This window comes from Oncorhynchus clarkii, chromosome 9 (genome assembly GCF_045791955.1).
Source record: "Oncorhynchus clarkii lewisi isolate Uvic-CL-2024 chromosome 9, UVic_Ocla_1.0, whole genome shotgun sequence".
NCBI classification, from domain to species: domain Eukaryota; kingdom Metazoa; phylum Chordata; class Actinopteri; order Salmoniformes; family Salmonidae; genus Oncorhynchus; species Oncorhynchus clarkii.
In genome coordinates, this window is record NC_092155.1 from 25985828 (window position 1) to 26000529 (window position 14702).

Sequence of the window (14702 nt, forward strand, 5' to 3'; positions counted from 1 at the left end):
GTGGGTCCAAAGCAATCTGCAGACAGATCCCAGAGATTGCCAAAAAGCAGCAGAAATGCGACTCAGTCCGACTCCAATGACAAAGGTTTGCAAACGTATTTTCCTTCTAGTAGAACCAGTCAAATAGTTGACATGATTATTTTCATGAAATCATACATTGTTTTCTTGGTTATAGCAATTGTCCATTGATTTTGAAGTTGTAGTTGATAGTTATGGTGGGACAAATTATAGCTGACTGGTGCAACCTGATGAGGATAAATAAACTGGAGCAGAAATTTAAGGATTTTAATAAATACTAAATCTGATTGAACATTCATCTGGTTTCAATTTAGCAGTGACTCCAGCCTTCACGAAGCAATGAATATAGAATACTGTGTCTGGAAACAAAGGAGGGGGGGGGTATTTCATCTGAATCCCTAACGCCCTATGGCGGCAGAGGCTGTACTGTATTGCTCGTGTGGATTGCCACGGTAACAAAAAGCACAGGAGTATAGGGGAACAGAGCTTCCCCTGTCTGGTACCTCGTCACATTTCCCCGGCTCGCTCTGACTTGTACAGACATGGTGGCAGCGTTTGGGTGGGGAGTGTTCAGGTATGCGCTCAGACACACATCTGTCTGCCTGTTAGCATACACCAGACTCTGAGAATAATGAGTCTCAAAAAGAGACTCTCCTTCAAGAAAACCTGGTATTTCAACACTGTAAGTAAACTTCTGACAACTTTATAGGACAGTTTCACTCTTTTGTCTGGTGGTGGTGAAGGACTCAGCTGCTTTAGTAATTACTTTCCACAGTTATGATTTGGGAGAGGAACTGTGAAGGCTGTGATGGCATTTCTCTCTCTGGCTCTACTGGTGTGATCGACAGAGTTCATCTCTCTTAACACGGTTCTAGGGACACGAGCATGCCTAAACAAGTCAAGAAGTGTGATGTGATTTGAATGTGTGGTGTTTAGGACAAAGCCTCATCAGTGTTGGAAATGTATGCATAGCTTGCGCCCACCATACTGTATGTTAATACTTACATTGGAAAAGTAGTTTTTTTCTTTCTCTTAACCTGATTGGGCTTGTACGTTGTCGCACCTGATATGTTCTTTACATCCCCCATGGCTTCACTTTGTCTTTATATCTTCTTTGTCATGCTTCAATGGATTGCACTATCCGATATAGCTCTCTACCAGCACCTAGGCTATATGAAAACCTCATAACATGTATTTTCCAAATAGTGGATTAGGACCCGCTGGGGTTGGATCACTAAAGCCTGGATTGTAGCTAGAAACATAGCTTTGTCTATTTTGTAAGACCTTTGTTGGCTCCTAATGATATTATGCTCAAGGCTTGTCCTGCCTAGTGCCACCCATGGATAGAGCTTGTCTGCGGGGCGTCACTGGAGGTGTGAACAGAGGAAGAGAGCAGAGCAGTTGAGACAACAGAAGTGGCCAGCCTTCACTTGATCTCTTCACAGGGCTGTATTGCTGTGGAAGCAATAACGAGCTGGAAAACACACCGAGGTGTATGTGTGGTCTCATTAACCCCTATAGGCTGCTAAACACTCACACACACACACACTCCGTTTCATTAATCAACAGAGCTTTAACAAACAACTTTAATAGGTGTGGCGAAAACTTTAGCCTTCATGATGTTAAAGGCAACCTGAAATCCTTGTGACGTGACATGATGTTTTCATTCATCAGAAATAGTTCTCATATGACACATAGTAATTTAGAAGGGCAGGTATTAGGTTGGCTAACATCCGCAGTGTGTCATGATGAGATTTACTGTGACATGCTCTCCTATGAGTCGTCATGAGTGAAAGATTGGTTGGGAAGGGAGTTCATTATCCTCGAGAACAGGATATGGCTGACATCTCAACTCTTTGAACACCAATCTCAAACTACTACTAGGTCTGTACAGGCTACGACTCTAGTGACTCCCTTGTATAATTTCATGGTTTCAGTAGGGACTTTTTACGAGTTCAAACATGCCAAGACATATGTCATAGATGATGGTGGTCTAGTTTAGAATGAAACATGGTTTCTGGAGACTACTGTGTATTTAGGGTGGGGGTTTAGGTGCAAGAGCTGCCGCTACTACTGAAGCAACAGTCGTTTTGAGCAGGTGCTCTCTACATTTTCTTCCTCCATTTTCTATTGACCTATTCATCTTCTCTCTATTTGTCTCATGACTATATGTGGTCTAGCCACCACAAAAGAGGCCCAGGCTGTATGTGTCATGTCTGCTCCCACTCCCGCCCCCCCCACCCGGCGTTTGAGGGCGCCAAGCTGCCCTGCATCACGCACTCCTGCCATCTACTACACAAACCTGCCTTCCCTCATCATGCGCATCCGCAATATTGCACTCACCTGGACTCATTCATCACCTGTTTATTTCCTCCCCTATATTTGTCAGTTCCCTTGCTCTGTTCCCTGCTGCTGCATGGATTGTTCTTTGTCTGTATTACTCGTTTGCTGACCCTGTTCCTGTTCCATGTCCGTTCTATATTAAATGCTTCGTCTCTCCAGTGTCATTCCATGTGACAGTATGGGGTTGGTTCAGCAGCCTTGTGGTTGTTGAGTGAAGACTAGATGTTGTGGTTCTTGGGACTACACTCTCTTCACCTCTGTGAGAGGGGGAAAACACTGATGCGACATTTACATGTGGTCACCATCACTCCCATAATGGAATGGACCACAATGGGTGCACATGACGGTGATCCTTACCCCAACATGGTCAATAAACATTAGCCAGCCACTGACTGACTGGGAATGGGCAGGTACAAAATATGTCTGGTCATATTCCTCAAGTCATTGATTAATGTTATTTTAGATGCATAAATGACTCCCAGCTGTGGCCAATAGTAGATCCACAAAGAAAGGATATCTTATTATGCTCTCCTTTAACTTAAAACATTGCTAATTAGGCCTATGCATAGAAATATTGTTTATTAATTTCAAATCAAATGTCATTGGTCACATACACATGGTTTGCAGATGTTATTGCGAGTGTATCGAAATGCTTATGTTATGTTGATGACAACTTTCAAATCTCTTCAATTTCAACTTTCAAGTCTCTAGATCTGATTTATATTCCACAATATTGTTGAAATCCATTGAAATCCAAAATCAGTGCTTGAATTATCTCAAGCATTTGCCTTGCTGGAAGTGCCCTGTCTAGACATATATCCCAGCACATTCACAATTTGAAGTGGCTTCTCGAATGCTCATCGGGCATCAGTCTCTCTTTCTTAATGAATCCTCCAACACACTGATTTAAAGAGTGTTCTTGGAAAGAATGATGCTCCACTCATTTCCTTTGCGGCATGTTAAAATATTGTAATTTTTTTGCTCTAAATCTTTATTTTCTATCTAAACTGATGTTAACAGCTATAGCTGGCTTTCCTTCCAGTAATGTCTTCTAATTCTGTTTGCCATGTGAATATATAAAATCAAGTCAGGCATTGGTTGTGTGAGAGCATCACGCTAATAAATATGCCAGCCAAATACCAACACTTTGGTGAAATGCAATTGTTGAGTCTTTCCCGAAGACGCTTGTTGGAATGACTCTTCACTATGTGACCTATAGCCTTGTATAGACCTTTATAGCCCACTCAGCCCCTGAATTAGCATGAGAAAAGTGGCTATTACTGCAAGCAACGGCCTCTAAGTGGCTCCTCATAATGACTTCTGATCTGATCATGACACCAGCGAGAGGGATTGTGCTACTTCTTGGTCTTTCTTGTGTCTGTGTGTGTGAAAGAGAGTGTGTGTGTGTGTGTGTTTGTCTGTGTGTTTCTCTCGTTCTTTCTCTGAGTATGTTCTAGTGTGTTCAAGACGTGTGAGTCGTAGGTGGTGAATGTGTGTGGTGAGGGGCGGGCCACGATCTTGGGGTGTGAACAGCTGTGTGTGCAGAGGCCCTTGGTCCACCCATATCCCATCATTAATGGCCCCTGATTAGAGAACAGGGGCCCTCCCCTTGCAGTAACACACACACACACGCACACTAGTGGGATGTCTGGAGAGACACTGTTTTTCAGGCTCCAGTAGTTCCTTTGCCTCAGAGCAGGAGGAGGACATGAGGGCAGCTTCTCACTCATGTCTCTCTTTGTTCTCTTTCAGTCGACTGCTTCCTCAGATGCTGGTGAGTACATTTATCTTTTCTTTTCATTACACCCATTCTGACATTTAGCTACTTTATCTGTGATATCAAAACACAGCAAATAGATTTGTTGCTTGCAGCTGTATGTAATAGCTGTAACTAACTGACCAAATTAGTTTTAAATTAAGTTCAACTAAGAGTTCCTAAACAAGCCCCGGACCAAATGGGACATTTTGTCCCGCCATACACTCTTACAAAAAAAGGGTTTCAAGAAGGGTTCTGCGGCTCTTAGTTCCAGGTAGAACTCTTTTGGGTTCCATGTGGAAAGGGTTCTACATGGAACCCAAGAGGGTTCTAACTGTGACCAAAAGGGTTCTACCTGGAACTAAGAGTGGTTATTTTTTGAGGACAGCCAAAGAACCCATTTTGGTTCTAGATAGCACCTTTTTTCTAAGAGTGTAGACCCTTTTGTAGAACAATAATGGTCACTTTTGTGTGCATTTGTTTAGAATGCGACTTTCTCGGTTTCCAGTTAATTTTTATTACACTTTCCACCACACGCAATTCGGAAGTTATTGAATAAAACAGGCACACAGAATATGATGTCAACCTATTTATTTACGACTAACAAAAGGCGCTTGTGCAGGGGTTTTAGGGTTTGGGCTTTGGTGTTTGCTGTCTGTTCCCCATTTCACAGACGTTTAATAATGTTTGCTGAACGCCACGGTCAATGGAGCTTCGGCATTGCCGCTGCTTACCGTATTTTCTGAGGTTTTAGTTCAGACACCCTATGCTATTTACCCTGAAAACAATCTCATTAACAAAGCAACACAGGCCCCATATTTTCTCTCTGCTGGCAAACACAATATTCCCAACACCCGAATCTAATACAGCTAACTCCAAACCAAATATCTTGTCATCTCCAAACCAAATATAATGTCACTGAGGTCAATTGGCAGAGTTGAAATAAAAATATAAACAAGTGTCTGGGACAAATTGATTGCTGCGATAGAAAATGGAATACTACTCTTGCGTCTTTAGATGTAATGATCTGTAAAATCAGCTTGTTTTATGCCTCTGTTGGCACATGTACTGATTCATCTGGGTGAATTGGCTAACAAAGGCATGAGATGCTATAGTTAGACTGCATGCCGTGACATTACTCACAGCATTGTAAAGTAGTCAGTCACGAACAGTCATGATTTGGTGTCCAACGTGTCATGTAATTTTTGAAATAGCATTAAGAAACGTTGCTAGATAAACCTCAATTGAAACTACATCTATTTGTAATTCCTCCTGTGCTTCTGCATCATTAGATACCTTGGTGCTGGAGGCTATGGATTAATCTTAGATTATTCTCAGTGTAGTGTTTTCAGAGAACTCCCAACAGAGGCTATTCAAATTCCTCAATGTTGTTAGCCTTGGCAGATCGTGAACACTTGTCTTGTCTGACATTGACCATTCAAGGGCATTTTGGTAACACACCCTGCAGTCTTCCTTTTGTGTTTTTGCTATTGTGCTTTCTCTGATTGGTGGGACTTACAGCCATGAAATTGCCATCTGGTGCCATGATAGCAAGTACTAACTGTGAGTCCTTAGAAGTACTCGGCCTAGTTGTCTAGATTCCACAGCTCCAAAGCTATTCCCTTCTTTTGGGTGTTTGTAAAGACCTAGAGTAATAGCCTCGTCTCCCGTCTTTTAGAGTATAGTGATCATGTCCCCCCGTGTGTGTCCCTGAATTACCTCTGCTGTAGACGATGGTGGCAGGGTGCAATATAATGGTGGTGGGTTGCAGCACTATAAGGGCTGTTGTTGTCAGAGCAGTCACTGTCACTAACCCCTTGTCCCCTAACCAATCAATCAATCAAATGTATTTATGAAACTATTTTACATCAGCAGATGTCACAAAGTGCTTATACAGAAACCCAGCCTAAAACCCCAAACAGCAAGCAATGCAGATGTAGAAGCGTGGTGGCTAGGAATAACTCCATAGAAAGGCAGGAACCTAGGAGGAAACTTAAAGAGGAACCAGGTTCAGAGGGGTGGCCAGTCCTCTTCTGGCTGTGCCCGGTGGAGATTATAAGAGTTCATAGCAATTAAGTCCAGATTGTTCTTCAAGTTGTTCAAACGTTCATAGATGACCAGCAGGGTCAAATAATTATCACAGTGGTTATAGAGGGTGCAACAGGTCAGCACCTCAGGAGTCAATGTCAGTTGGCTTTTCATAGCTGAGCATTCATAGGTTGAGACATCAGGTGTGAGAGGGAGGGAGAAGGTCGAAACAGCAGGTCCGGGAGAAAGTAGCACGTCCGTTGAACAGGTCAGGGTTCCATAGTCGCAGGCCGAACAGCTGAAACTGGATCAGCAGCAAAACCAGGTGGACTGGGGATGGGGACAGCCAAGAGTCGTCAGGCAGGTCCTAGGTCTCAGGTCCTCCGGGAGGGGAAAGAGAGAGATAGGAGAATTACAGGGAGCATACTAAAGATCACACAGGACACCAGATAAGACAGGAGAATTATACCAAATAGGACAAACTGACCCTAGCCCTCCCGCACATAGACTACTGCAGCATAGATACTGTGGCTGGGGGGGGGGGCAAGTGTGTTTCGTCACTCCAGTGCCTTGCCGTTCACCTTAGCAGTTAAGACCTAAAGATTGCATCACTCAAATGGATTGACAGACCATTCCATAAAAATGGAGCTCTATAGGAGATGGCCCATCCTCCAGCTGTTTGCTTAGATATTCTAGGAACAATAAGGAGGCCTATGTGTTGTGACCATAGCATATGTGTAAGTATGTACGGCAGGACCAAATCAGAGACATAGGCAGTAGCAAGTCCATGTAATGCTTTTTAGGTTAGCAGTAAAACCTTGAAACCAGGAAGCCAGAGGCTAGCACTGTAGTAATATGATTGAATTTTCTGCTTCTAGACAAGATTCTAGCAGCCGTATTTAACACTAGCTGAAGTTTATTTAGTGCTATATCCGGATAGCCGGAGAGTAGAGCATTGCAGTAGTCTAATCTTGAAGTGACAAAAGCAGCAGGTCTCTTTGTTTCTTGGGACCTAGAACTAGCATCTCTGATTTGTCCGTGTTTAAAAGCAAAACATTTGACGCTATCCACTTCCTTATGTCTGAAACAGGCTTCCAGGATAGGCAATTTCGGGGCTTCACCGTGTTTCATTAAAATGTACAGCTGGCTGTGTGCCATCTGCATAGAAGTTAACATTGTGTTTCCGAATGACCAAGAGGTAGCGTATATAGTGAAAACAATAGTGGTCCTAAAACAGAACCTTGAGGAATTTGTCTCAATTTGTCTTCAGCTTTTTTTTTTTTATGAGAGGAATGGGAAATTTGATATAGGTCGATTTAGTTTTTTTTAAAATATTTTTTAATTTTTTTATTTTACCCCTTTTTCTCCCCAATTTCATGGTGTCCAATTGTTGTAGTAGCTATTATCTTGTCTCATTGCTACAACTCCCGTACGGGCTCGGGAGAGACGAAGGCTGAATGTCATGCGTCCTCCGATACACAACCCAACCAGCCGTACTGCTTCTTAACACAGCGCGCATCCAACCCGGAAGCCAGCCGCACCAATGTGTCGGAGGCTACGCCATGCACCTGGCAACCTTGGCTAGCCGATTTAGGTTTTTAAATGTTCCGGGTCAAGGTTTGGCTTTTTCAGGAGAGGATTTATTATTGCCTCTTTTAGTGAGTTAGGTACACATCCTAACCATTTTTTCTACCCCCTTTCTCTCTCCAGACTATGGTGGTGGTGTGCAGCTCCAGGGCTGCTGCAGCCAGAGCAGTCTGAACAGCAACAGCAGTCTGCCCGGCGCCGGCAGCCACAAGAGGCTGTCAGAGCGCCGGGTGGCCAGCTGGGCTGCCTGCTTCGAGCGCCTGCTCCAGGACCCCATTGGCGTCTGCTACTTCTCAGTGCGTACAGTAAAGAACACATTTTATTTCACTGGGAGTTTTAGTTTAGTTATGTGATCTGAAATTCAATGAAATGAACAGTTAATTATCTCTCTCATTCTCAATTTGTTAGCTGAAATCAATCTACCTCAGGCATACAAACGTGTTCTGTGGGATAGAATTAGCAGTACGCTTTACAGCTAATCAACAACTGGGAAATTGAGTTTTAGTTTGCATGTTATGAAATGTTACAGTTAACTCTCTGACTGTCCATTCTGTTGGATTAAATCAATACGAAGCTAATTAGACATTAAAACATTATCTTCTGTGGAATAGAAGCAATAGTTAACTATATAACCAACCAACACAACCAGAACATTTACCAGGCTTATTGCAAGTGTGATAAAGCTGTGGCTTGTGTCTCCGCAGGAATTCCTCAAAAAGGAATTCAGTGAGGAGAATATCTTGTTCTGGCAGGCCTGTGAATACTTCAGTCAGGTACCTGCAACAGACAAAAAGCAGGTAAGCTTATTCCCCTTATTCCACTCAAAACCAAGACCAAACTATACTTCCCTATCTAGTCCAGTTCAGAAGTCCATATAGGTTTTAGATGTCATGGACTGGATAGAAAAATCCCTCCGTTGTGAGGGTTGATCATGGCTTAAAGTTAAAAACCATTCCCCTTTATATCACTGGGTTATGTCATGATTGTGTGTGTTTATAAAACCTCTTCCTCTCCTCCCCAGTTATCCCAGAGGGCGGGGGAGATTTACAACAGCTTCCTGTCCAGTAAGGCTACCACGCCGGTCAACATCGACAGTCAGGCCCAACTGGCTGATGACGTCCTCACCTCCCCATGTCCAAACATGTTCAAGGCTCAGCAGTTACAGGTGAGAGGACCAACTGTATCATATTATAATATGTTATACCCTAACATTAACTCCTAACCCAAGCCTAAAATAGCCCTTTTCCTTGAGTGGGCCAGCAAAATGTTCCCACTTGTCTGAATTTTCCTTGTTTTACGGTCCCCACAAAAATAGTAAAACCAAGAACACACACACACACAGCTAGGAGCAGCACAGTGTCAACTGCAGGACTGCGCTGCTGGGGCATTGTTATGATTCAGTGCTATGTGTGAATGTTCTTTTACTGCTTTACTCCAGTACAAAATGTTTTATGCCCAGTGTCGTTTTTTCCAACCATCTGCCTGTTTCCACAAGGGCTATTTTGCTTCAGGACCAAACACAAACTAGCATACACCCCCCCCCCCCCCCCACACACACACTCTCAGGCCTTTACAATGTTGTTTTAGGTCTGTACAATGTTACAAAAGTGACCGAATCATAGCTGTTATGACATATGTCATAACACCTGTCATAACCATTTGTGACCCTTCACAAGACAATATCATTTTCTCTCCCTATTTTCTTCTGTAGATCTTCAACCTGATGAAGTTTGACAGCTACTCCAGGTTCCTCAAGTCTGGCCTGTACCAGGAGTGCATGCTGGCCGAGGTGGAGGGACGACCATTACCTGACCCTTACCAGATCCCCTGTAGCCCCGCTCCCTCCAAGCACAGTGCCAGCTCCGGCCACTCCACACCGAATAAGGTACCCGCCTTGTACCATAGTAACCATAACAGCCAAAAGGGCATCTGGTATTGTCTTAGTAACCACTTTAGGTGATTGTGGAACTCGCCTGTGAGATGCACATTTTGTGTTGTAGCCAGTATATGTGTTTGTTAGTTTGTTAGTCTTCAAAACATCAGGGTCGTAGTCACAGGGTACCAAACGGAAGAAAACGGACCAAAACAAGGAGGCACTACATTAACTTGTCCAATAAGAAACTCTGCTGCTAGATATTTTCCATGGCAAATGGCTTTCTACGGTATGCACTCATGTATCAACCCAGGTGTTATACAGGTTGTTTGAACTGGTTGTTTTGTTGTACAATAGGAGGCCAGGAATCAGAAGCCAGGGAGGTCACTGACCGAGGAACCCGGAGACGAGCACGATGAGCATAAGAAACGGGGCATCTTCTTCTCTTGGTCCCGGAACCGGAGCTTTGGGAAGGGACCCAAGAAAAAGGACATTGGAGAAATCAACATTGGTGAGCAACTCTCAGTCATAGAATAAGTCATAAGGAGTTAATCCTATGTATTCAATTCAAATACCTGAGGAAACTTCTTGTGTAGGATTTCAATATTGACATAAAGCTTTCTGTCATGCATTATGGTGGTAGGTCTTTGGTCGGGCAATACACAGCACTGCATTGTGTGCTTTACATTTGTTATTGATAGGCAGGAAGTTAAGTGATGTTGGTAATAAACTGTTCCTTCTCCCTTAATGTGACCTGACCCGACCTCAGCCCCCATTCCTCACTAATCTAAAGCTCTCCACCCTTGTCAGTGACCGCAACCATATACATTCCTCCTGTGGCCCTTCCATCAGATACCTGATGATTAACAATTTTTCAAGTTTAGAAGTCAGTGAGTTTTATGTGTAGTTGTGGTGTGATGATGCATGGATATTAATTGTGGAATGAGTTGTATCCTAACTGTGGCCTCACTGTCCTTCCTCTGTTGGGTAGATTCCTGGGGCAGCAACGGTCGGAGGGAATCACAGGGTTCCTTGTCCTCGGGTGCTAGTCTGGAGCTGGCCACTTCCTGTTCAACGGGCAAAACCGAGGTAAGATCCGGCTGCAAGGCCAGGCCAGGTCACCATGGCAACACGGAACCAAGATAGTTCTGTAGTAGGAGCATCAGTTACACAGATCCTGACTCTGTTAGTTTTGTGGCATGTTTGCAGAAATTCTGCTTGACAAGGGATTTGGGTATACCTTTGTCTGGCTGGTTACAGGTGTTATACTGTATGTTACATGAGTTGAAGGGGTTTCATTTCAAGGTTCAGACGTTCAATTTTGTTTTTATTATCCCACAGGGAAATTTGGTTTGCAGGCAGGTCGAACATCAAACACTACATACAAAACATAGAGACACTGTTGTGGTTGCAGTTTTAGCTCTTGGTATTTTCTCTTGCTTCCGTTGAGTTCTATCATCTCTGACTATGGTTTGTCATGGTATTCCCATGCAGGGGGACAATCGTCACTCGGTGCCGGTGTGGGAGAGGGTAAGGGAGTGCTCCAAGATCTGCAGCATGACCCTGCCGGACGGCTCATGTTCCTCTGTGACCCTGCGGCCGGGGGCCACCATCAGGGAGGTTCTCCGGGACCTCTGTCAGAGCCTCCGCATCAACATGGCTGCCGTAGACCTCTTCCTGGTGGGAGGAGAGAAGGTGAGTCAAACTCACGATGGTTCCCAGCACAGTTACTGTTTCCCTTACTGTGCATCTCAATGTGGATGTAGAGCAGGGGTTCTGAAACTTTTTCAGCCTGGGACCCAAATTAGAAATTCTGTGTTTTTCCTGGGACCCAAGCTTAGGAAAATATGCAACTATGTATAAATATCAGTACATTTCATTGCCCTTATGCCTAAAACAAATGCAATATAGACAAAAACAAATAACAATGAAATTAAATATCCATCTAAAAATATATTCATGTTTATTTTCCCCCATTAAAAACTCTTACGTATCTTTCTAGGTTGGAACTGTTACGGTTAAAATACAATAAATCATTTCAATTCTGAACTGGAATAAACTGACTGATCACATCACACAGATGAATAACAGAACACACACACAGGCTTTGATAGTGCAGCCGTAAGTAACAGTACAGAAGAAAAATGATCAGGCCTACTGTACATCTTACTGTTGAAATTATTGTTGAAAGAAAGTCTAGGCTGGAACTGTTGCTGTTAAAATACAATACATATTTTTTATTCTGAACTGGAATAAACTGATTGATCACATCACACAGATGTAGACCAGAAAACACACACATACACACAGTCCTAATGAGAGGTGTGTGGCTGGTTGAAGTTTTCAACAAGCATGTCTATTCTGGGCTCTGTTTTTGACAGTACAACACTGAGGTCATGCTCAGCCTTAACTCTTTCTGTACTTGTTTTTTAAGTATGTCAGAGTTGAGAAACCTGACTCGCATAGGTATGTGGTGCCAAACTGTACCAGAACATCTACTGCTTTCTCAGTCAGGCAGTTGACCGCTTCCTGCTGTTGATGAGCAACCCAGAAATGTGTGAGTGTTTGCCTCAAAAGGCATCTTGCTTCAATCAGTTTATTCCAGTTCTGAATAAAAATGATTCATTGTATTTTAACAGCAACAGTTTCAGCCTAGACTTGTTTTCAACAATCATTTCTACAGTAAAATGTACAGTAGGCCTGATAATGTTTCATCTTCATCTGTATTATTACTAGGGTTGCACTATCAGTAGCTAGCTTGCTTTGGCTAACGTTAGCTATTAGCTGTGAAACATTACAAGGCCAGGGGATTGTTTGAAAGAGAAACTCACATCTACTACCATGAGAGAGAGTACTCCCTTATTTCTGCTTATCATCACCTGTTATAAAATGACTACAATGCCTTGCTAGTTGACTTACTTTTCCACATTGAAGCACTGTTTCCTGAAGCATTAAGCCCTGTTCTGAAATAACTCCCTGGGTTTACCATCCTGCTGTGGATGTTTGGTCAGGATGTGTCGTTTTATTAATTTGTTCATTATGAGAGACTCATTACTACACACTTCCACACACAAAACACATTGTGGGGACTCCTTGTTATAAGTTTGTATGAAAGACAGAGAAACTCATAGCTGTATATGCGTTTCATGACGATTGAGCTCAGTCAGAACTTGTGGCTAGCATGAGTCCATTTCATGACAGGGGTGAATGATGGCGAGTGGGAATAACAAGTCAGTGGCTTGAACGACAGCGCTGCAGCTTGTGGGTCACTGAGTGATCTTCAAGAAACTGCAGAAAAAGATCCGGTAAACCGGTAAACTTGCGCAGCTGCCAAACTGAGCAGAGACCGCACTGAACAGAGAACGCAGATGCACTTGGCCAAATCAATTCCAGTAATTAATGAAATAATTATACATTTTCCCTGACACACCGCATTAACAGGTGGGTCACGACCCATACTTTAAGAAAAGCCCATTTGGAGTGAAATAATGCAGATCCATTGATGTATTAAGTGGTTAGTTCCACTTAATACACCATGTGACTTACATGATTGTAAATCACTTTGGATAAAAGCGTCTGCTTAATGCCATACATTATTGTTTTAGTAAGGCATCGCTTCATGGCTTTGTAAGTAGGTTTTCATGTTGTTTTTATTCTTTTTAGCCTTTGGTGCTGGACCAAGACTGCATGACCCTCAGTGCACGGAACCTCAGAATGGAAAAACGCACTCTATTCAGGTAAAATATGCATCTCTACCTCCCTACATCTTTGTCTCCACATCTCTCTCTCTTTCTCTCTCTCATTCCCCCCTTTTTATTCAACAATGTGAACTTTAAAATAACTCTTTGCACCTGCATTCCTCCCAGTAGAATCTGAAGAAAATCAGATGATGGTGTTACAGAAAGTATCTGCATATTTATTTTCCCTCTATTTTTAGGTTGGACCTGGTGCCCATTAATCGTTCCGTAGGTTTGAAGGCCAAACCCACCAAACCCGTCACCGAAGTCCTGCGTCCCGTCGTGGCGAAATACGGCCTCCACCTCAAGGATCTGGTGGCCAAAATTGTATGTCGGTGACTGGCTGGGTCGCCTCAATATTTTCTGTTTGCAGCTGTGTGTCCAACCAATCTTCTGTAGAGCATGTAAAAGATGACAATGTCACTGGGTGGAGTCTCATTGGCTTGGAAGAGGGAAGGAACCGCATCCTCTTCAAATGTTGCTGGGTAGTTGGCTCATTCTGACTCAAACAGCCTCTGAAGATACAAAGAGAGAGGGCTATAATTATGAATGACGACACTCCTAAAACATGCAGGGTGAAGGGGAGTAGAAGGACTCCCTTCTCTTCCAAATCCTTGCCAGTTAGTTGGTTTATTTTGGTCCTGAGGTGGTTTTCCAAGCATTACCCTACTATTACACACAGTGGCGGTTCTAGCTTGTTTGGCTCCCTGGTCGACCTGCCCCCCCCCCCCCCCAAAAAAACACCATTCTGCACTAACTGTCATTTTTATTCAGGCATTTGGAAGTACACAAATAATCATAACATTTCAAACTATATAAATATAAAAATATATACAAATATATATATACAAAAATAAGACTCATAAATATCAAAAAGAAGTAACAAAGACACAAACAAATTTGTGTTGATTTGACACTCGAGCATCAATACATTACCCATCCCCCAACACTGTCAACCAAGAGTCAAGACTAAACCAATTCCACTTGGTGGTGTGCAGACTGGTTTTATATTATTCTTAACGATTTCGCACAAACCAGAAAAAATGCAACAATATGTCTGTGAAACTAACTTATTTGGTAGCTTTTCGTAGTGTGACTGATTTTACTAATTGCATTAGTACTGTACAACGTTAGAGGTGTGCTATTTGATAGATTCCCCCGCTCCCCCTACCTCGGGCTTCCAGTGGGGAGACCTGAGGTCAACCTGCCCCCTCCCCATCTCGTACTTCTGAGTGGGAGACCTTCCCTCAGAGCCTGCCTAGCTCACAAACTAGAATCAGGGCGCCCACTCCGACAAGGTTAATTGACCCATAGTCCCACACGGTGACATGATATCATTGACGTGATGTGTAAATGAGCA

At 43.2% G+C, this 14702-nt stretch overlaps 1 protein-coding gene across 2 annotated transcripts in view; it reads left to right on the forward strand.

The window, feature by feature from the left end:
• Positions 1-14702, forward strand: part of LOC139416135 (regulator of G-protein signaling 12-like) — a 74755-nt gene that overhangs the window by 39855 nt on the left and 20198 nt on the right. For both annotated transcript variants that reach the window (XM_071164458.1, XM_071164459.1), the window contains exons 4-13: positions 4114-4135; positions 7856-8028; positions 8437-8529; positions 8754-8897; positions 9444-9617; positions 9963-10116; positions 10597-10694; positions 11100-11300; positions 13269-13342; positions 13543-13669. In XM_071164458.1, coding sequence (XP_071020559.1) covers positions 4114-4135; positions 7856-8028; positions 8437-8529; positions 8754-8897; positions 9444-9617; positions 9963-10116; positions 10597-10694; positions 11100-11300; positions 13269-13342; positions 13543-13669 — 1260 coding nt within the window. The remainder of the gene's footprint in view (positions 1-4113; positions 4136-7855; positions 8029-8436; positions 8530-8753; positions 8898-9443; positions 9618-9962; positions 10117-10596; positions 10695-11099; positions 11301-13268; positions 13343-13542; positions 13670-14702) is intronic.